We start from the raw sequence: 21265 nt of genomic DNA on the forward strand, positions 1-21265 counted from the left end.
GGAAGACGCCCAACCCACTGAGCCACGCCAGGGCTGTGCAACCGTCTCTTTACTTTGTGTGCCAAGCAGGCTGTAAACCCATTCAGTAGTGAGAGATCTTCAGTAACGCGTCCCAAAACTTTCTTTCTCTTCCAGCATCCGAGTTTCCACCTGGAACAGACTGAACTACCTGAAGAACGGCGTGCTGAAGTCTGCCTTAAAATCCGCCATGGCCCACGACCCCATCTCCCCCGTGCTCTCGGAGCCCCACCTGGACGCCGTGGACCAGCGGCTCCTGAGTGTGCTGGCCACCGTGAAGCAGTGCACCGACCAGTTCGGGGCGGACACCGTGCTGGTGGAAGACAGGATGCCCCTCTCCCACCTGTAACTCCCGGCGTGGAGTAACTGAAACTTCTTCACAAAGATAGAGAAACAGCACAATCAAGTCCGAATGGCATGGGACGGGTTGGCGGCGGCCAGCAGCGAGTCCTGGTGGCGGGGAACAGGGCGGCCTTGCGTTTCTTTGGTGTTTTCCGTCGCAGAAACTAAGGACGGACCGCAAGCTTCGTGCCACGGAAACATACACTTCCGCAGAGTCGCCCACTCCCACAGCGGCCGCCGCAGCGGGCCAGGCTCACCTCTCGCACCGGAGGACGGGCGGGGGAGGACGGGCAGGGGAGGACGGGCGGGAGTGGCATCCGCGCAGGCCGGCGCTGGATCGGTGCTGGGGGTGTGTTCTGAGTTCATCCGAGAGTCCTTTCGCCGCACCTGCGGATGTCCCGGGGGCACTTCGCAGACTCTCGGGTCCTTTTCTACCAGGACCGGTCGCACTGGGAATTGCACTGCCTCCTGAGGGGCGGCAGCGAGTGGACCTGGCGTTCCGTGTGGCCGGAGGGACGGGCCCCGTGGGAGGGTGGGTGTCTGGGACAGAGGTAGCGGGGGGACAAAGGCTTGTGTGGGCCGCTCAGCCATTAGGCAGTCGGGCCTCTGAGGGGCGTAGAGGCGGGAAGAGGGGAGAGGGAAGGTACAGCTGGCGTCGGGGAGACTCGGTGAGAGCGGGTGCCCCTGTGTTTCAGGTGTGTCCTAAGGTGTGTAAGAGCTCGCGTGGCTCGTACCTGAGCAAAGTCTGCGTTCTCACAGCTGTGTTTAAATGAACCAAAAATTGTCTCCGGAGAACTTACTGTTACAACCCAAGCACTATTCTTTATGGAGATTTATTTTTTCCCTTTTGCCCGGAGGAGACAAACCCTGTCCGAGTTAACGAAGCAAACAATACCTTGAGTGAGAGTTAGGTTTCCTGTGATCTGTGCCGTCCTGGTTTCTCTTCTGAGATGAGTTTCCGCCTCTGCTGCTACGGCCTTTGAAGCTGCTCTTCCCAAGAGACTGGCAGTCCTGACCGTGCCTTTCTTGGGAGAGAGCCGGCTCCCTCTGACCGATGGCCGTGCGCGCCCCGCTGTGGCTGGGCCCGTCCTAGGGCTGGAGCCACGCGGGCAGCTGGAAATAGAGACGGGAGCCTTCCGAGCCTTAAAACGAAGGGGGTTGTACCAGGAAGAGCCTTAAGATTTTGATTACGTGAAACCCTAATTCATCATCTCAGCTTGTTTGGAGTTTGGAACCCACCTCCCACCGTCCGTTGTTAGCACTCTGAAGCTTCAGGCTGCGAAAACTCGGGCTTAGTTCTGGGCTCTGGCGAAGCGACTATGGCATGTAAGCAGTCGTAAGCGGTCAGACACGGGGACGGCAGGCCTGGCGTGCCCCCCGCCCGTGTCCTCGCCCCACGCGGTGCCGGGCGCTGCTGCAGTTCTGTGCCTCTGCCAGGCAGGGACCCGTGTTGGACCGTGTGGTCGAGCACACGCGATGCCGGCCCCTGGAGACCAGTGCTCGTCAGCCACCCTCTGAAAGGCAGTTTAGGGTCGAAAGATGACTGTGTCCTGTGACTACTTCAAAAAAAACGTGGAATTAGGATACTTTTGTACTTTGTGTATACATTTTGAGATGTACATGAGTGTGAGCTGAGTTACCGGGAAAGGTTTTGAATTTATGAAGACGTATTAGCACAAGACACTGAACTAGGGTTAGCAGAAGGAGGCCTCGGTCCCCATTGTAAGGCCTGTGCCCAGAAACCCCCCACGGAGTGGTGGTGGGGGCGTTCCCTGGAGCGTGCTGCCGGGGGAGGGTGCCAGCCCCGCTCTCCGCGGTGAGTGTTGGCTGAACCAGGTCACGGATCGGTGTCCCCCCGACGCAGGGTCCGGTCTGAGTGTGCTGCGAGCTGGAGGGAGTGGGAGCCGTCCCCAGCCTGGGAGCTTCGTTCCCGGTGCCCGAGGCAGGGCGTCCCACCGAGGCTGGGAGCAGGGGGAGAGCTGCTTCGAAACGGCCCCGTCCTTCTTCAGAACGTTGCCGAGAAGGGGTCATGCCATTCTCTTTCCCTGCCGTTTAAAAATTCGTGCTCTTCCAAGGTGTTCGGATCTGCAGTGGTTGAAGTTAGGGTTTTGCTAATATGACGCTGAGAATATAAATGTATATTCAAAGTCAGGATTGGATTAAGCAAGAAAAGTATGTTTAGGTGAATCTTAAAATCAGCCGTAAACATCAAGCTATAAAATTTACAAACTAGGTTTTGTTTGAGAAAACAGGCAGATATCTTTTCAGAAGTTCTCTAACACTGTCCTCTTGACGGTCCGTTTACTGGCGCCTCGCACTGCTACAGTCAGACACGCCAGGGAGAGGGGTTTTGGTCAGCCCGGGGTAGGGAGCGCTTAGCAGCCTCTGCAGGTGGGCGCAGACACATCGTAGTATTGTAGAGCCAGGAAAGTCAGAGCTGACTGCCGAGTCCTCCTGTCCTTCTCCTACTTTTTAAACGTGTTTATGCCGGAGTTTGAAGGGGAACTACAAGAGAGAGGTTTCATTCTAAAACTGCTCTTTAATGTGAGTCTCTAGGGTGGGTTTGGCCATAAGTAACTTTCTGTGCAAAACAAACCAATAGATAGGGTCTGACCCGCTCCGAGTATCACCCAGTAGCGCGTCAGGGAGCAAGTCCCCCTGCTGGCACTCAGGGTCAGTAGGCCACGTGGAACTGAAGGAGGACGTGGGAGAATCTGGCAACATCAATTGCACATTGCTTGGGGGAATTCTCAGTGAATCCTGTATGTGGCAGATTTTCATCGTTATCTGATGGCAACATGTCCTTCCAAAGAAATCCATCTTTTCTCTTAAAAAAAAAAAAAAAAAAAGGCTTTCGGCCCCGCCTTCCCATCCACCGCACTCCTCCAGCTCTCCTGCAGCTCCCCTGCGGTGGTCTCTGTGCGTCCGCGTCCGAAGGGGAAACCAACCCGCCCCCGCGACGGCAGGACAGCCGCGGTCCGCGAGCGCCGCCTGCAGGCCGTCCCGTGACCTGGGCTTCAGGAAACTCAAGTAGAGGCGTGTGTGTATAGTCACAGATGTGTCCTAGCAAGAAAAAACGTATTTATTTTGACAGGGAAACGCTGATTTGCGTTGCTGAAGAGCTCGAAGCCAGTGAAAGGCCCCCCTCTCAGGCTCCGAGCACGACCCTGCAACCCTGCGGGCACAGTGACCATCAGGTCAGCAAAGGCCCCCCCACCCCAGCAGCCCTGGGGAGCCTGCCCTGCCCGGCACTCCAACGAGCCAGAGAGACGCGACTTCATGAACCCTCTCGGGCAGGGAAAGCCGGCTCTGCCCACTCTGGTTCCTGAGTGTGGGTTGGAATGCTAGGGGCTGGGGACTCCGCTGCCACAGGCCGTGAGGAACTGAGGGGTTGCAGACACCCGGTGTGGGGGCACCTGGGAATAACGCAGTGGGGAGCTAATTTATTTGCTTCAACAGGAAGCGTAGGAACCACCCCGTCTGTCCGACCTGCCAGGACCTCGTCTCCCAGCCGCTGCACAGACAGAGGTCGCGCTCAGCGCACCACCCAGCGAGGTGGTGTGCACCCAAGTTTCTGACGTGCTCTGTGGGCTCCAGTTCTGGGAGAAAAAGAAAATGAATAAAGATTTTAATAAGTATCGAGGTATCGTGTTTTCCTCTTGTTCTCCGCCTCCACCGCCCCCCATTTCAGGACAGTTCCAGTGCTGTCTACCCCAACTTCCTGTGTAATTAGGGACAGAAGGTCACATCTTCCCGTCCCCTCACCGGAGCCAGTGGGTCGGTCCTGGGGCTCCCGCAGGGAGGGGGCTTCCGAAGGCCCACAGCAGGTTGCGACTGGGTCAGGAAGCCCCACAGGAGACTCCTGGGTGCCTTCTGGATATGTAGCAGTTAGCGCAGGTCTCGCAGCCTCTGCAGGGGCAAAGCATGAGGAAGCCAGAGAGCTGGTCGGGGCCGTGCCGTCGAGGCACAGGAGAGAAGGCCAGGCGTCCTGGGTGTGATTCTCGGGACAGTCAGATCTGGAACTTCCGAAGCTGAAATCCGGCCTCATCACCTTCAAGCAGACAGCAGAGCAGAGTCCCGAAGACTTTTCCCTGGATTCGCAGCATTTTCGTTGGCGCACGTTTTTGTCGTCTGTACTTGACCACCAGTGGGAGGCCGAAGCCTCGGAAGAGTTCTCACGGACTCGCCGCCTCTGACCCTTTTCCAGGCGACGTTGCAGGCCTCGCAGTGCAGTGGGGAAAGGGCAGCCGGGAGGAGGGAGGGCGCGGCTCCATTACGGGCTGATTTCCCCTGGTGTCTTCGCCTGTGAAAACCTTTTTCAGCGGCGCTCATTTTGTGAGACACAAGTCCCAGCCGCCGGCCTAGCACGGCTGGGCTGTGTGCGGTGGGGTGCGGTATGAATCCCAGGGAGTAACTGGGGTCAGTGAAGGTCTGTAAAGGGTTTGATCTTTCTTCAGTAGACATCGGGGCATTGCACCGTGAGCTGTGGATGCCACCGAGACAGTCATGACTGTCCCTTTCCTCAAAGAGCCTCTAGTCCTAGCTGAAGAAAGCTGCGTGTGAAGTCCCAAGTGCCTCAGCCAGGACGTAGGTGGGTACGAGGGAAGGAAGGGCAGGAGCGGAGGCGGGCTGGGGGGTAGTCAGGAGGGGTCACAGTGCGGGAGAGCGCGATCCGGGTCTGACAGGCGCTGTGTGCAGAAGAAGCCCGGACTCCAGAAATGCGGAGCCTCCCAGCCCGTGCGCTGTCGTCGGCCCCTGGGTCACCAGAGAGGCCCCTTCAGGGGGTCGCTGTGGTTCTGGTTGGGGTGTGCCCTGTCTTCTGAGAGGACGGTCTCCGGCCACTGCGCTGCCTCGGTGGCTCCGTGGCACAGATGCTAAACAGAGGGGCCGCTGGCATGTGGACAAGCCGTGGAGCACTCGTTTTGTGTTTGCAGAGTTTGCTTTTCACGTGACAAGTCTGTTTGGAGACAGACGGACTTGGTTCTTACTCGGAGGTTGATGCTGAGGCCGGCGGTGTTTGCTGCGTGCCTCCTCGGGGTGGGGTGACAGTGTTTGCTGCAACCGTAAGTCCCCCCTCGGATGACAGGGCAGGTGTCGGGTGCCCGTTTTCTCCTGGAAAGCTGACTGGTAAAGTTTAGCAGATTTTGATTGGGTCAGTTTGGGACTGAGGCTCTGCATTTCAAACAAGCCCCTGGGTGTGCTTGCTGAGTCGCAGTCGCCTGCAGTTCTCACAAGCGCCTTCGGGTGTCGCCAGCATCCCGGCCACGGGCTCCGAGAGCTCAGCCGGCAGCAGCCTCGGAGCCCTGGCCAGGAAGTGTTGGCTGTTTACAGAGGCCAGAGGCCGGTCTGAGGCCGGTGTCTGGAGTCATCGTTTCAGTGTGGGGCCGGCTGGTGAGACGAATGGTCAGCGCTGCTGCTCCAGAAAAGGGAATGTCGCCTTGAAATCAAGTTGCTCGTCCAGGAATCTCCCAGCGACCTACTTTGTCTACCACGAAACGCTAAACCCCAGCCAGAACAGCTCAGAGATTAGCAGTGAGCTCTACGTCCACGTTACAGTAAAGACAGAATTATTTCCACAGTCTTAAGATTTGAATTTTTAAAAGAAGCTGGTGTTAATTCTAGTAATTTTCTCGCCACAAGTTCACCTACAAGCTTCACTAGTATCAGTAAAACCATCCAGACTTCCTGTGCACACGCCACCCGGAGCCTCCCCCCCGGGCGAGGCGTGCACAGCAACAAATTTTCCTCGTAACTGAGCTGGCCGTCAACCCTCACTGCATCCCTACAAAGTGACTATTTTATGTTACCCCATTTTACAGGGTGGGGAAACTGAGGCACGGGGCAGGTAAGTAACACCCACAGTCACACAGGAAGTGGTCGTCGGGCTGTTCAGTTAGCACGGGCGGTAGATGTCCCTGCTGGAACGGTGCTGAGTCATGGGGTGAGTTAGTGGTTTCAGTCTCCTTGGTAACTGTGCCCTGAAGGGTTTCGTGAGCTTGACTTCACTTTAACACGGTCCACAGGGCCCACCACTGCTCTCTGGAAGGTTTGGGTTCAATTCTGACACCGCCCTGTGTGGCTGAGTCATACACTGTCCTGGGGTAGCAGTATTTTCTTTACACCGCGGCTCTGGCTGCCTAGCCGAGGTGCTGACCCGGGGTCCGCAGCTGGGTGAAAGCAGCAGGTCTGGGGAGCTGCTGAGGGCAGAGCAGAGACTGGGATGAGCGGGCGAGTGGGTTCGCTCGTGACCGTGCGCTGGGGTCCCCTCTACTGTCCGGAGAGCCCACCCGCAGCCATGGAGCCTGTGGCAGCAGCCGAGTCCCAGGCACTGTCGTCTACAGACAGCAGCCTCTCGCCAGGACAAGGTGGCTCTTAGGCCAGCGGCTGCACTGAGCTCTGCGGAAACCTGGCCGCAGGCGCCGGGCGAGGGGAAGGCAGCCCGGGGAGAGGCCCTCCGGTCCTTCGCCAGTGGCGCTGTAACCGGGTGGGGGCGCCTGGCCCGGAGAGGGGCTGCCCAGTGGGAAAGATCTCACAGCACGAGTCCAGGTGACTGTGAGGATGCGTCTATTAAAGCAGGGACAGCGAAACGAGGAGGACTTAGCGTGGAATCAGCAACAGGAGAGCCCGGGCTGGGCTGCCTTCGCTCACTGGGAGGTCAGAGAAAAGGGGCTGGGGACAGGTTCAGGAGGTCCGCCTGGGACGAGCCGCCAGCTGCCTTAGAGTTTAGGAGACACATTCCTGTGAAGAAGGGAGTGGGGGTAGAAGTCGGAAAAGGAAATGGCTCAAGGAAATGGCTCGGGCGGCTCCCCAGCAGGAGAGCACTCGCCGGCTGGGTCCTTCGTCCCGAGGCTTGTGAGTCTCTGGCAGGCGGGAACCTCAGGGGAGGGTTTCCGCAGAACACACGTCAGTGTTCGGTGCCTTTGGAGTACATGGATGTGCCAGAATGAGTGCGTTGGGGGTGGGGGTGGGGGGTTATCCTTTGGCCAGCCATGTTGTTACTGTCATCTCGGGTCTGTCTGGCTCCAGCGGGGTTTTTGTCACTTGCTCCTGACTTCGTCTGTCCTTGGGTTTGGCTGGGACAAATGACATTAGCTGGGTCTCTGTCCTCTACGTCCCGGACCAGGGAGACTTACGCCGTGCATTCTCTGGTCGGGGTGGAGAGTGAACCATTTGCTCTCAAGTGCCCTCGCTGGGGGAGATGAGGTCTTGCGATCCACTGGCTGGCTGTAAGTTGTTCCAAGCGTCTGGCCTTGTTCAGTTTCTTGTCTCAGCTTCCCCCGGCCACTGGCCTGGGAGTTCTCCCCACTTCTCACTCGCCGCCACAGGGTCAGCGGCAGCTCGTGGTCACAAGCACCTACACATCGCAGACAGAGCCACGGAAGTTACAGGGTCCTTCTTTTCAACGAGATAGGATTACACCGACTGAGACCTTGTGATTTTCCCATGACCCCATGCCTCTGCGAGTTTCCAAAGTTCATGAGTCGCCGGCCGGCCAGGCGCTCGGCCGGGTTTCAGTTCCCCCGGGGGGGGGGGGGCGGGGGGGGCACCGGCCCATGCCCCTCCCGCCGGCCTCCAGCAGCTGCCCGCTGGCCCACCCACGGTGGGGGTGGGTTGCAGCGGTGCCTCAGACATGGGGCCGGGCACAGAGGGCGCCCCTGTTTGGTAGACCACGCGTGGGCCACCGGAGCTGCCCGGAATGACAGCAGGGTGATGTCAGTGGCCTTTTCGGCCCCGGCTTCAGGACTTCACCTTCGCAACCACCGCCCGCCCAGAATAGGCGCGGCCAGCCGGACCCAGCTTGGGTTTCGATTCCGCCCCGTCCCGGGTCACGTGGGGCTGCTGTTCCCCTGGCAACGCCAATCCGGGGGCGACCGGCCTCGGGAGCCCGGGTGCCCTCCCGGCCGTATTTAACCAGCCGGGGAGGCCGGGCTCCGGCCCGAGAGGCGGCACCCGGCCGGCTATGCTTCGTGGCTCGCCGCTCCCGCTCTGGCCCTGGGTCCTGTTGCCGCTGCTGCTGCTGCTGCTGCCGCCGCCGCCGCCGCTCGCCGGCGCGCTGGAGCCGCGCGGCCCGGCCAGGCCCGAGCAGGCAGCAGAGGAGCCGGGCTCCGGGGGGGCCAGGCCGGCCTTCCAGGACCTGCAGGAGCAGCTGAGGGCGGCCATAGCCCTCACCAGACGGTACTGGGCGCTCTTCACCTGCCGCGTGTGGCCCGAGACCTGCGGGCAGGACGGGAAGTCCCCCCTAGGTAAGACTCCCCTGGGTAAACGCGGCTGTGAGGCTCTCTCCTGCCCGGGCCGTCGCCCCTCCCCGAAGCAAGCGCCTTGGCAGCCAGCTTTACTGTGCTGCCCGGAGCCCCGTGCAGGCCGCCCCCATCCCTTGGTGTGCCCGGCTCATTCGGAGGACGGGCCGGGCGGCCCGCCCCTTCGTGGCTCGTTCCTGACCCCTGCACACAGCTCACACCTCGAGGGCTTCAAGTGCCCGTTGGACACCCCGAGTCCCTTTGTCTCCGCTGCTGCCGAAGGAGGCAGAGCCCGGGCGGGGAGTCCCAGACTCGAGTTCTGGTTGCCGCTCGTCACCGACAAGCTGTGTGGCAGGGCGGCCCCATCACTGTCGTGGACCAGGTGATCTCGGGCTTGTGGTCTGTGCCCACGATGCTAGATCCAGGAATAGTATGCGATGGCGATTCTGTAATGGGGCTCTAAACGTCTCGTGTACACCAGAAGATTTCCAACTTCCAGCCAATGGTTTGCGTGTCTTGTTTTTGCTGGTGCTGGGAGTATTCAAACTGGCATTTGGCAAGAGTTTAGAGGCCTTTCGGCTCGGCTGTGGTCAGATGGTTTTGGAATCCGGCGCATGCAGGAAGAACGGCTACCCGCGGTCGCCGGACTGGACTGCAAACTGCTCGCAGGCAGGGGTGGGCTTCTTGCGCCGCCGCTCGGTGCCTGAGGCGTGTTTGTCGAGTAAACGGAGTCTTTGCTGCAGCTGCACCAATAGCAAAGCCATCTGCTTCCGTAAAGCCAGTGGCGTCCACTCGTGCCCATTCCCTGGCAACACTCAAGGGAGGCTCGGGGAGGAACAGAGAGGAGTGACCCTGGAGGGAGGAGGACAGAGGTCTGGAGGAACCGGAAGAACCGCTGGGGGCAGGGCGCCGGGGATCCCGCCGGGCCCGAGGCTCTGTCCCTGCCTCACCGCATCTCCCTCTCCAGCCTGGAGCCTTCCTCTGCTGGGCCAGCAGTACCTGGACATCCTGACCACGTGGTACTGCAGCTTCCAGGATTGCTGCCCCTCGGGGGACTGCAGGATCTCCAACAATCTCACAGGTTGGGACTTGCACGCCCCCAGGGGCCGGGGACCCGTGGGGAGGGCACGCTATCCAGGGGGAATGGCTAGGGTGCAAGGACCTTCCCTCACCCCGCCGGCAGGGGGTAGCACACACCCCTGCCATTCCGTCTCCAAATCCTGCAACCCGGTGGCTGGGCAGGAGTAAGGAAGGGAGTTAGGGCGCATGCTAGCTGTCCTCAAAAAGTGTTTGCTGAATTGAGTTAAAGTGAATAAAGTGAGGGCACATCCATGAAATATTTGTGGGAGTCCTGAAACTTCCAGGCGGGAGCAGCCTCGTGGGCATGGGGGGCAGAGTCCTCCTCTAGACGGGACTCTGCTGGCTGTTCTGTGGGGTCTCCGGGACCTTCAGAGCAGGCGACTCATTCTCCCTAAGGAAACGGGGGATTTCTCAAGCTCTGCAGAAAACAGCCCCCAGGCCCCTCCTGCTGCCAGGTCTGCCCACTGGCTCACTTCGGGCCCACGTGGGATGGATAAGGATCCCCCCCTTGGCTGTTCCTCCCTGGGCTGTGGCCGGGCCTGGGGGGGCCGCGCCTGTGCTCCCCCCTCACTGTGGCCGCCTCTCCCCCGCCCGCAGGCCTGCAGTGGGACCTGAGCGTGCGGCTGCACGGCCAGCACCTGGCCCGGGAGCTGGTCCTGACCACAGTGAGGGACTACCTGGCGCTGCCCCGGCCAGACAAGGCCCTGGCTCTGTCGTTCCACGGCTGGTCCGGCACGGGCAAGAACTTCGTGGCCCAGATGCTGGCGGAGAACCTGTACCGGGACGGGCTGAGGAGCGACTGCGTCAAGGTGTTCGTCACCATGCTCCACTTCCCTCACCCCCGTCTCGTGGGTCTGTACAAGGTGAGGCCGTGCAGTGAGTGCTGGGGGTGGGGGGATGGGGCCGTTCCCGCAGGACCTGTACCCCACAGAGACATCCACCCCAAGCAGAGGTGGCCGTGAACAGGTGGAGGAAAGGTGTGTTGCGAACACCACTTGTCCCCTGGCTCCGGCTGCTTGCCCCCCGCCACGCACGGCAGGCCAGACGAGGAGCTTAGACAGAGAGGCTGGGTGTCGTTTCCTGTGACAGCGGTGGGGGGAGGGTCACAGGGAGTGCAGGACGGAGGGAGGCCAAGACTCTGCCGTAACATCCCCACACGGGCAGAAGCTGTTGGCGTTTGGGCGCACTTCCCGCAGACCCCCCCCCGAGCTGTCCTGTGTTTTACGTCGTCGTAATTACATGGGACAGAAGTTGCACGTCCTGCCTCTTCGAAAAAGGCCTGCTGGGAGTGGTGCTCACTCAGTGCGGGCCAGCAACTGGGTGGACGACAACTGGCTGTGAGGCTCTGCTAGGTGGGGTCTCCCCGGTTGAGCCGTAGTATCTAAAGGAGGCTGGGCAACGACCGTCCCCCCGCAGCCCGGCTGCAGAGGGGTGCAGAGATGACTGTGTCCTGTCTGGCTTTCCGTTCCAGTGTTTGGACAGGGACAGCCTGGGGTGATTAGGTAAGCATCTGAGCACAGACTGCCTGAGTCACCCTGCGGTTTCACGGTGGCCTTGGCGAGCTGGCCTTGGCCAGCATCGGCAGGGTGAACTGCCCTAAGGGCAGGCCGCTGGTCAGCCAGGCCTTCCCAGCAAGACCCAGCTGGCTCTGGCTGCGGCAAAACTGGGTCTCCGCATCCCCACCGTGGAAAGTGCCAGGCACACACTTGCACCCTACGCATCCTCTCACCCACGGGCTCAGGTGACCCGGCTGGGGCCGGACAGGGAGTGTGGCTCTGCTGAGAACGCCCCACCCTGGGGCAGGGTGGGCTGTTGGGAGCCGCCCTGACTGGTATCAGGAGCTGAAACCCCCGCCTAGGCTAAGGCTAAGGGAACACCCTTGGAACCGTAAGCCAGCAAGGAGACAAAACCTTATCTCCCTGGCAGGAATGCTGCTTCTCCTGCTTTATTCATAACTGAACCCCAAAAACCTTGGTCGGTTAGCCAAAGACGGGTAAGATTCCCCAAGGGGGGAACGACCTAAGACAGGCACGATCACTTTGGGAGGCCCCCCCAAAAGAAGGACTTGGGGGGCTGCAGCAAAAGGGGGTGATGGACCCTCGCTCCTCGGCTTTGACAAAGCCTGAGTTCTCATCATCTGGGAGAAAATCCTCTTATCTCTTGGTTGCCTTAGTTCCCTTGCTCCACCTAAGCCTAAAACAATGACAGGGTGGTGCAGCTCTGTGCTGAAAAGGGCGGATTCCCCGGGTGATCAGGCCTAAGAAAGAACATGTAAATTACTGTGAAGCCTTCTTTGTTTAGAATGCTCTCAGTTGAATGAGAGGGGTCCAAAGAGGAAGTTATGTTCCTCAAAGTCTTACAGCTCTTTGACCCTGACTCAAAATAGACCTGCAGGGTTCCTTGTTTTCTATGGTTCCTTACTTCCCCCTAATGAGTACTGTACTTTACCTGAATTATTATGCAAAATGAGACCAATAGAAACAGGTATGGACTGTAAATCAGCGCGCTCCCCACTGGGGGGGTGGCCATTTCCTCCCTACTTCCCCACAGAAACTAGTCTGTCTCTGTGCATGTTGTTTTTTCTCGCGTGTTTTTCGGCGAGCCATCCGCAGCGTTCCGTGATCACTGCTGGCCGGGGACCCACGCGCATCAGTGGGCCCTGTTCTGGCAAACCCTGAAGAGCAGCATCTCTTCAACTGCGGGCTGTCTTGCCTGCATGGGGAACCCCAGTCCCCAAAGTCCCTGACAGGTCCTCCCCAGCTTCTCCCCGAGTTCTCGGCCCAGGGGGCGCTCCACTCCTAGAAGTTCAAGAAGGAAGTATGGCCGCCTCTGGGAAGCTGAGCCTGTCTCTACCTAGCCCCTCTTACTAGAGCCTGCTCCCTTCCCCCGGGGGAGGGGGCACTGACCACCAGTTCTGGGACCTCATCCTGGAGGGGCAGGCGCAGGTGCAGGCCCTCTTCTGCTCCCGGGCTGGCTCCACCTCGTTGGCTTTCAAACGTCGGGCTGCAGGAGAATCACCTGGGGAGCTCTGGAGTGCCATCACCTGGGGAGCTAGCTAGCTAGCGGCCGCTACCCTAGCCCCGCCCCCAGGCAAGGCACTGCAGACGCCTGGCGCCCACCAGGGTCCTGCTGGCTGCGGGGGGACTGTGCCTCCCAGGGCTCCCCAGCAGCTCCCTGTGTCCTGCGCAGGAGCAGCTGCTGGACCAGGTGAGGGAGACGCAGGAGCGCTGCCGCCAGACCCTGTTCGTGTTTGACGAGGCCGAGAAGCTGCACCCGGCACTGCTGGAGGCCCTGGGGTCGCACCTGGAGCCCCAGGCGCCCGAGAACCACAGCGCCGAGTCCCCGAGAACCATCTTCCTTTTTCTCTGGTAAGGTCTGAGGAGGAAAGTCGGGAGGGCCGGGCGAGGGGAGGAACCCTCTGTCCTCTTGTCGGGATGCTGTGCGTGCCTGGCGTGGGTCTGGCTAGGGGGATGTTGCCGCAGGCGGGAGACGGCTTCCGCGCCCTGCTGGGCTGCGGGCCCTTTGCCACAAGGGAAACCAACAGCAGCTCCCGCAGGGAACACACAAGCCTGGCTGCTTGGGGCAGAACGGGGTCGGGGGTCCTGATTCTCCCCCCAGGGCACGCGTGAAGGGCTCGGATCCCCCCACACCTGTGGCACGGCCTGCTAACTACCTCTGAGGGCCGGCCAGGGGAAGAGCAGCTGCCCCCCGTCTAGCCTCCCCGTGGCTGAGATGCGGGGCTGCCCTCAGAGCCCCAGGCTGCTGGCAGCCTGGGCCTGCTCCCCCGGGAACTCTTGGAAGGGCGGCGAGGTTGTGGTTTTTGTTGTTGTTGTTCCTCAAACCGAGGTGTGGTGGACTCGCAGCAGCACGCTAACTTCACAGCCCGCAAACAGGTGGGCTGTTGGTGCGCACAGGTGTGGCCTGTTCATTGCCTCCACGGCCGCGTTGCGCTGCACAGGTGTTGGGTGTTTTACAAATTGAAGGCGAGGCTCCCGACCAGCGCAGAGGTTACGGCGCACTCTGTCGCGGTGGTCCGGGACGAGGGCCGGTCCGGGACGAGGGCCCAGGTCCCCGAGGTCTGCCTGCAGCACGGACCGGGCACTGAGCTTAGTCAGCACCTGGTGCCGTGCACGGTTACAGAACTTTCTTCTTGCGATGAGAACTTTCCAGACCTCTCAGCAGTTTTCAGATCTGCCATTCAGGGTTGACTAGTCAGCGTGCTGAACAGTTTGTCCCCGGGGCTGCGTTTTCCTGGCTGGAAGTGTGAGCCCTTTGACCCCCTCCGCCCATTTCTCCCACCGACTCCGCCCGCCGCCACCGCTGGCCACCGCCAGGCTGGTCTCTGTATCTGTGAGCTCGGGTTTTGATTGTTTAGATTGAACATCTGGAACTATATACCGTCTGTCTTTTTCTGCCTTACTTCACTTAGTGTGAAGTCCGTGTTGTCGCTAATGGCAAAATTTTACTGTTTTTTATGGCTGAAGAGTATCTCACTGTTAGATTTTCTTTCTTCACTCACTGGTCGATGGACACTTGGGCTGTTTCAATATCATGGTGAACATAGGGGTGCAGGTGCTGTCTTTTTTTTTAGATCTTATTTATTTTTAGAGAGGGAAGGGGCGGGGGAGAGAGAGAGAGAGAGATCAATGTGCGGTTGCTGGGGGCCGTGGCCTGCAACCCAGGCATGTGCCCTGACTGGGAATTGAACCTGTGATGCTTTGGTTCACAGCCTGCGCTCAATCCACTGAGCTACGCCAGCCAGGTAGGTGTTGTCTCGAGTTGGTGTTTCCATTTTCTCGGGATAAATATGGGGAAGTGGACCTGCTGGATCAGGTGGTAGTTCTGTTTTTACTTTTCGAGGAACCTCCACACTGTTTTCCACGGTGACTGCAGCCATTCAGCATCTCCTCGTCCTCATCCGCGTTTACCGGTCTTTTTGGGGACAGCCGTTCTGGCAGGTGTGCGGTGGTATGTCATTGTAGTTTTGATTTTCATTTTTCCCTGAGATGAGGAGCGATGTTGAGCGTCTTTTCATGTACCTGTTGACCACTGGTATGTCCTCTCTGGGAAAACATGTATTCAGATCCTCCGCCCATTTTTTAACCTGGTTGGTTGAGGGTTGGTTGGTTTGGTCTGTTACCGGGTTGGGTTACTAATCCTCTCCCTACTCTGGATGTCAACCCCTTACGCGGGTCTCTCCTCCCACTCAGCAGGCTGCCTGTCCTCGTGTTGATGTACAGAAGCTGTTTGGGGTTGAGGTCCCATTTGTTTATTTCTGCTCATTGTATTAGTTTTGGGTGTCAGATTCTGAAGAAATCAATCACCAAGACCAGTATCAAGGCACTTACCGCCCGTGTTTGCTGCTGGGAGTGCGGGAGTTGCGGGTCTCCCGTTCATTCACGTGTTCAGTCCATGTAAGTCGTGTGTGTGTGGCGCAGGACAGGCTCTAGTTCCGTGTCTCTGCATGGGACCCTCAGGGTCCCCAGTGCTGTTTATTGACGAGATTGTCTGTGCCCGGCTGTGTATTCTTGGTTCCTCTGTTATGAATTAATTGACTGCATACTCATGGGTTTATTTCTGGGTTCCTATTCTGCTCTGTTGCTCTGTCTGTTTTCATGCCAGTGTCCGGCTGTCCGGATCACTCCAGCTTTGTGGCATCATTTGAAATGCAGCTCACGCACACAGAGTCCCCTCTTAGAAGGGCATTGAGTTTTCGAGTGAGCAGATTAGTTGAACATCGAGTACAGGCTGCCCTTGATCATCCTGAATGCGGGCCCAGTCGGCGGGTCGTGGCCCATCACGGCCAGCCTGGTGTGCTCTCCCCCCGGCCGCCGGAGGTCTGTGTCTCTCTGACCGTGAGGTGCCCCTGGCCGGACACCCAGGGGACAATGCACTGAGCGAACAGCATGCCCAGGCTCCCCACCATGTGGGACCTTTCCCGTTTCGTCCAGCTGTGTGCCCCGGGCTCGGGAAAGGGTTGGCTGAAAGCAGGCGTAGAAACCCACCTGTCCACCCCTGGTACCGCAGGGAGGCCCCAGCTGGGAGTGCCGCTGAGTCTGTTACAGCCAGCCTGGGCCCTGCTGGCCCGACCTGAGTGCTTCACGAGCAGCTTCTCGCACTCAGAGTGGGAGGCAAACCAGTACCCGCCCCCCCGCCCCCCCGCCCCCCCGCCCCCCTGCAGGTCAGAACCTGCGAGCTGGGGGTTTCCCCAGCTTCAGGGCGCACTCTGTGCAGCTGGGGAAACAGGGGTCTGGTTTCTCATCCAGGGCTGGGGAGTGCCAAGGGGAGGAGCCGTTTCGTTCTGTACCCACAAGACAGGGCAGGGCTGGTTTTAAGTGGTTGCCAGTTGAGGTTTCGGTGTGCTGGTGGGGGGGCCCTCTCCCGGGGCGGGGGGGGCCTCGGAGAAAAGCCTGGACCCCCCACGGTGAATGGCTGTGTGTGGCCGACTGCCTTCAGAGGCCGCCTGGAGGCCGAGCCTCCCTGCACCTGGGCTCAGCCCGGTTCTCAGCACCAGTGCCAGGACGTCCTAACGCGACCCGGTGGCCCTGCTCTCTCTGGACAAATGTTTGCCCTCGACCCACACCGCCAGCAGTTGCCCTCATTCCCTCCAGCGCCGCCCTTTCCCCCAGTGACCCAGACTGTGCACACTGAGGTCACTGGACACACGGTGAACCAGGAGGAGGGCGCCCCACCTGGGACGGGGGGATGTGGGGATGCGGCACCAGGGGGCGCCAGAGCCCAAGGGCCAGCCAGGCTGCCAGAGCCCCCCCACCCTCTAACCCGTGGAGGTGTTCAGTTATGTAGCGATGGGTGGGGAAGACAGTGTACTGAATCTATTAGAGAACAAAAAATCAGTCACATACATTTGAAGAGCTAACTGGCTTTATTGAGCGCCGGCGGAGTCACGCAGCACCCCGTCCGGTGAAGAGGCGAGCTCCGAGGGTTGTTTCTGGGAAGGCGGGGCCTGCCCTCAGCTCCTTTGGCAACAGGGAGGGCCTGCGTGACAGATGACCTCCTTGGCACCTGCCAAAAACATCTAGGCCTGGTGCCATGGGCGGCAGCACCGCGGCCCCATTTTTGGCCTGTGTTCCTCTTTTCTCTAGGGCGAGTTTCTGGCCTTGGTTTCCAGAACGTGGGGTGGAGACCAGGTTTGGGAGAAAAGCACAGCTGACTCAGACCCCTGGGGCGAGCGAGGCACAGCAGTTTCACCTGGGAGAGTTGCCCCTGCCACCGGCGGGTGGGGTGGGGCTGGGGCTGGAGGGCCCCGGGACAGAAAACCAACGCCGACCCCCACCCAGGGGAGGCGGCTCCGGGCCGGCACGGGACAGGAGCGGGGCACCCGGAGAGCACAGCGCGGGCCTCTCCTCCCCTCGGCCAGGGTGCGCAGAGGAGACGGAGGGCTGTCCACCGGGCCTGCTGTCAGGAAGAGGAGGTAGAAAGGACCGTCCCCCAGACCCACTGGAGGACACGCCTGGAAACGCAGGCAGTCACTGCCCGGGGGCATCTCACGGGGTCTGGCGCAGCTCATTGCACAGACGAGGAGACAGACTCGCAGTCTGACGCCCGAGGCAGGTTCCCACCTGTTCGTTGGGAGCTCCTGGCAGGTGGGGGTAGGGCTTCTGGGAAGGCCTTCGAGGCCCTGCCCCTCAGGCTGGCGAGGGGACGTGCTGTCTTATCCCGGAGCCGGGGAGAGGCTGGTCTCTAGAGGTGACCTCTGGCCCGTCAGACCGCCCGGTCAGCAGGTGCCCTGGGAGGGCAAGGGGGACTGAGGTGTTGCAGGCAGGCAACCTCTGTCTGAAGGTCGGTGCTCGCGTGGCGGCCCCTGAGGGCGGGGGTGAGTGGAGAAGGGGCCCAGGTCCTGTCTTGGGGGCTGAGCTGCAACCCCCAACGTGGAGGAAGGCGACAGCTGTTGGCTGCGGGACCGAATGAGGGGACATTCAGGAGGCAAGCGGGGACAAAGGTGCAGCCGCCCCTGCCCCTGGGGGCAGTAGGATGAGGCAATCTGCGGGCACCTCTTACCTCGGCTGACGCAAGCGCAGTGCAGCCGGCGCTGCGTGCGACGACCTCCGGGGCAGGCCTGGGGGTGGGGAGGCAGCAGCTTCCCTGTGGGCAGGTGTTGGGGGAAGTCTGGCAGAGCTGAGTGGGTGAACTTGAGCGGATGAACTTGGGCGGTGGCGGGTGGGGTAGGGATGCCCCTTGTTGCTGCCAGGCACTCCAGCTAGGGGAGGGGGTGCTGGAGCGCTTGGCCAGACACTCGGCCATCCCCGAGTCCCTGCTAGGCAGGGAGAGAGCCACTCAGCTTCTCCTGTGCCAGCCCCCAGGACACACACACACATGCTAAGTGGACAGACCCTGGAGTTAACGGACCCGAGAGCTTCAGAGAGCCAGCCAGGGCTCTGTGAGAGACGGAAGACCCTGGGCCCCCACCCCTCCCTCTGCTGGGCCCGAGGGAGAGGAGACGTGGCGGAGTGGGGCTGGGCGGGGGCGAGGCAGGCAGCTCTGCCGGCTCTGCTCCTCCTTCCCAGCGTCTGTTTCAGCGGCACTAAGATTTCTTCTCACCCCTTTTCTCCCTCATCTCTCCAACCCTGTCCTCTTCCCTGTGCTTCAGACCCCGAATTCCAGTTGTCCAACAATGTCACAGCCCCCTCAGAGGCACACTAGGCACGTGCAAACCCAACCTCTGTCTCCACCTTCTACGGCAGTTTCTGCTGGGGGTGGGGCAGCTCCGGGCCAGCGAGGTTCTCTTCGAGGGCCTCCCTCCTGCCACTCCCACGGCTGTCAGTCAGGAGCCTGCCCATTCGGACCCCGTGCCTGCGTCCTCTCCCGGCGGGGACTGTTACTAGAGCCCCCTGCAGCCCCCCGTGCCTCTGGGGTGCAGCCCCCGGCCCCAGACTGGTGTTCTTGGGGGGCAGAAGTGGCCAGGGCACCGCACCACCCCCCACCCTTCCGAGTCTGACACCTGCTCTCCACGGCCCGTGAGCCTGAGCCCACCCGCCCTTCATGTCCACACCGCAGGCTCTCTGAGCACCTGCCCCGCATCCGTGGTCACTACTCAGTCTGTTTGCTCAGAAGTCTCCTCCCCGGGCCTTAGCTGCTCGCACTTGAGCACCTGCCTACTGTCCGGGAGACACACACACACAGGCCCTCCCTCCACAGGAGGTCAGCAGAGGGAACCACAGCTCACCGCCCCGTCCCAGGGGTCCCTGCACCCAGCAGAGTCCCGGTGCTTGTCGGAAGGGAGCAAGACGGGGGGCCTAGGGGGCGTGTGTCGTCTTCGTACAGACCTTGGAGCTGTGACGAGACCTCCTGGGGGAGGGGAGGCCCGGGTCCCCCGCAGCCGCTCCTCCAGGCAGCAGGGCGGCTCACCCCTTTGAAACCTGAACGTGAGAACGCGACCTGTCAGCGAGCCCCGTCTCTTTCAGTAACCTCGGGGGCAGCGCTGTCAACGAGGTGGTCCTGGAGCTGCTACGGGCCGGCCGGCCGCGGGAGGAGGTCGCCATGGAGCACGTGGAGCCCCGCCTCCGGGCTGAGCTGGCGGCGTCCCCAGGTAACCCGCCGAGGCCTCGGGGGTTAGAGTGCTTTGGAGGTGGACAGGGGACTCGGGGCCACAACACACACCAGGAAAGCTGGACTCCTTTTCTGAGAATGCTTAGAGGAGTTTGCCTGGGCCCTGCAGATACAGGTGGGGGCTGGGGGGGCCTCCAGTCAGAGGTAGTGTCCCCGCCCCTTCCGCTCTCCAGCCAAACCCTCTGCCTGGCACCCTGCCCCCCTCTCTCCAGCCTCACCGGTGCCCACACCCCAGGTTGGCCGCGGCGCGCTCTCCCCCAGAGCAGGCCCAGAATGGCAGTGAGGTCCCGACGCCCCAGACAGCCCTCCTGGGGCTGCGGTGCCAGCAGACCTTGCCCAGGCCTCAGGGTCCGGGCTGCCAGGGAGCCCCAGTGGGCTGCAGACCCCGCTCGGGCTCGCCCTGTAACTCCGGCCTTCACTGCAGACAGCGGCTTTGGCCGCAGCCGCCTGGTGAAGGAAAACCTGATCGACCTCTTCGTCCCCTTCCTGCCCCTGGAGTACCGGCACGTGAGGCTGTGCGCGCGCGACGCCTTCCTGAGCCGCGGGCTCCCGCACACGGAGGAGACGCTGGACGAGATCACCGGGACGATGGTGTACGTCCCCAAGGAGGAGCCGCGCTTCTCCGCCCAGGGGTGCAAGTCCATCGCCCAGCGCATCAGCTACTTCCTGCCTTGAGTGCCAGGCGGGCACTGCTCCAGCCGCCTTCCTTCCCCCACTGGGACCCTGCAGCCGGCGCAGTCACACCCGAGGAGTGACTATCACACCCGAGGAGCGTGTAACCGGGAGGCCTTAACTCAGCAGCCAGGGCCGCTCCTAAAACCACCTGGTGCCCTCAGCAGCCTCGTGGGGGGAAACAGCCCCCGGGGCTGTCGGCCTCACAGCTCTGGTCCGCAGGAGCTTGGACTTGGGTGGGTGAGGGTCCCCACACGGCAGGACCCTCCGCGACAGGGAAGGGGGAGGACGTTCTGCTGACCGTGGCCGGCTGGGGGCGGTGGCTTTCAGGCGGCCATTCCCAGAGGGGAGCTGGGCAGCTTGCGCCTGGGAGCAGGTCAGGGAAGAGCAAGAACAGAGTAACTTTTTGGAATCATGTCGATGCAGGCCAAGGTCGGTTCTCTGCAGCTTTTTAAAAAAACTAGGAGCCTTGACGTCACTGTGCCATGTGTAAATATTAAATTTTATATTTTTCTAAAGCTTTCAGCCTACTTTTTTAACAAGACCTAGTAATCCTGTTCACTCGGCAACATTCTAAATGCCAGGTGGTACTGATGGGGCGGGGGGTGGCTGTAGCAGGTGGAAGACGCGGCGCGTGTGGGCACTCACCGCGCTGCCGGGGGGACTGTCCCTTCACTTCAGTCCGCTTTGCTGAGCTGGGTGACTTCCACCTCGTCCAGGCAAGGCTCCCGGCCACAGCACAGCGCGCTCCCGCAGGAGAACGCCGCTCCCGCGCCCCCGGCTTCAAAAAGAGAGTCGTTGCTGAGGACTGTGTGGCGTGGCCGCGCCCACACTGTGCTCTGCACAGTTCCTTCCCGCCCCCGTCCTTCTGAGTCCCAGGGCATTCCATCTGCCCTGGCCTCAAGGGTCTCCTCTGACTGAAAGCCCTCCTCACCGCCGGCCCTGGGGCAGTGACACTTCTGTCTCCCCCATGTGACGCGCCCTCACACTCAGGGAGCACCAGGCCGGAGCCACAGCAGATCCCCAGTAAATGCCCAGATCGGTGAATTAAAGGAGCTCAGTCTCCCGCCGCTCACGGGAGCGAGTCGGCCCAACGGCACACTTCACGGTGAAGTGGGGCGTGTGTCACTGCCACAGGGGGGCGTCCAGCCTGGGGCCGCCTCTGGGCCACACGCTGAGTACACAAACACGAAAACAAATCTCAACGTTGTGAGTAAATTTAGTTTGTTCGGCTGCGTTCATAGCCTTCAGTGGACGGCCGTCTGGACATCCCTGGGGGCATCTCTGGAGGAACGTTCAGGCCACTGGAACCTATTTCGTGCCCAGCGCTAAACATACACTAAGCGGAG

At 60.9% G+C, this 21265-nt stretch overlaps 2 protein-coding genes across 3 annotated transcripts in view; both read left to right on the forward strand.

Annotated features, from left to right (window-relative positions):
- Positions 1 to 3998, forward strand: part of FAM20B (FAM20B glycosaminoglycan xylosylkinase) — a 29276-nt gene extending 25278 nt beyond the window's left edge. For both annotated transcript variants that reach the window (XM_045838389.1, XM_045838390.1), the window contains exon 8: positions 136 to 3998. In XM_045838389.1, the coding sequence (XP_045694345.1) occupies positions 136 to 367 (232 nt within the window). In that variant the 3' untranslated portion in view covers positions 368 to 3998. The remainder of the gene's footprint in view (positions 1 to 135) is intronic.
- A 4236-nt stretch (positions 3999 to 8234) lies between these two features.
- Positions 8235 to 20434, forward strand: TOR3A (torsin family 3 member A). Its single transcript, XM_045838475.1, has 6 exons — positions 8235 to 8603; positions 9565 to 9678; positions 10275 to 10540; positions 12867 to 13045; positions 19100 to 19224; positions 19669 to 20434. The coding sequence occupies exons 1-6, from the start codon at positions 8321 to 8323 to the stop codon at positions 19917 to 19919; spliced, it is 1218 nt and encodes a 405-aa protein (XP_045694431.1). The 5' UTR covers positions 8235 to 8320; the 3' UTR covers positions 19920 to 20434.
- The last annotated feature ends 831 nt before the right edge of the window (positions 20435 to 21265 follow it).

Source organism: Phyllostomus hastatus, unplaced genomic scaffold, assembly GCF_019186645.2.
Source record: "Phyllostomus hastatus isolate PE091 unplaced genomic scaffold, TTU_PhHast_1.1 phas_contig_283, whole genome shotgun sequence".
NCBI lineage: Eukaryota > Metazoa > Chordata > Mammalia > Chiroptera > Phyllostomidae > Phyllostomus > Phyllostomus hastatus.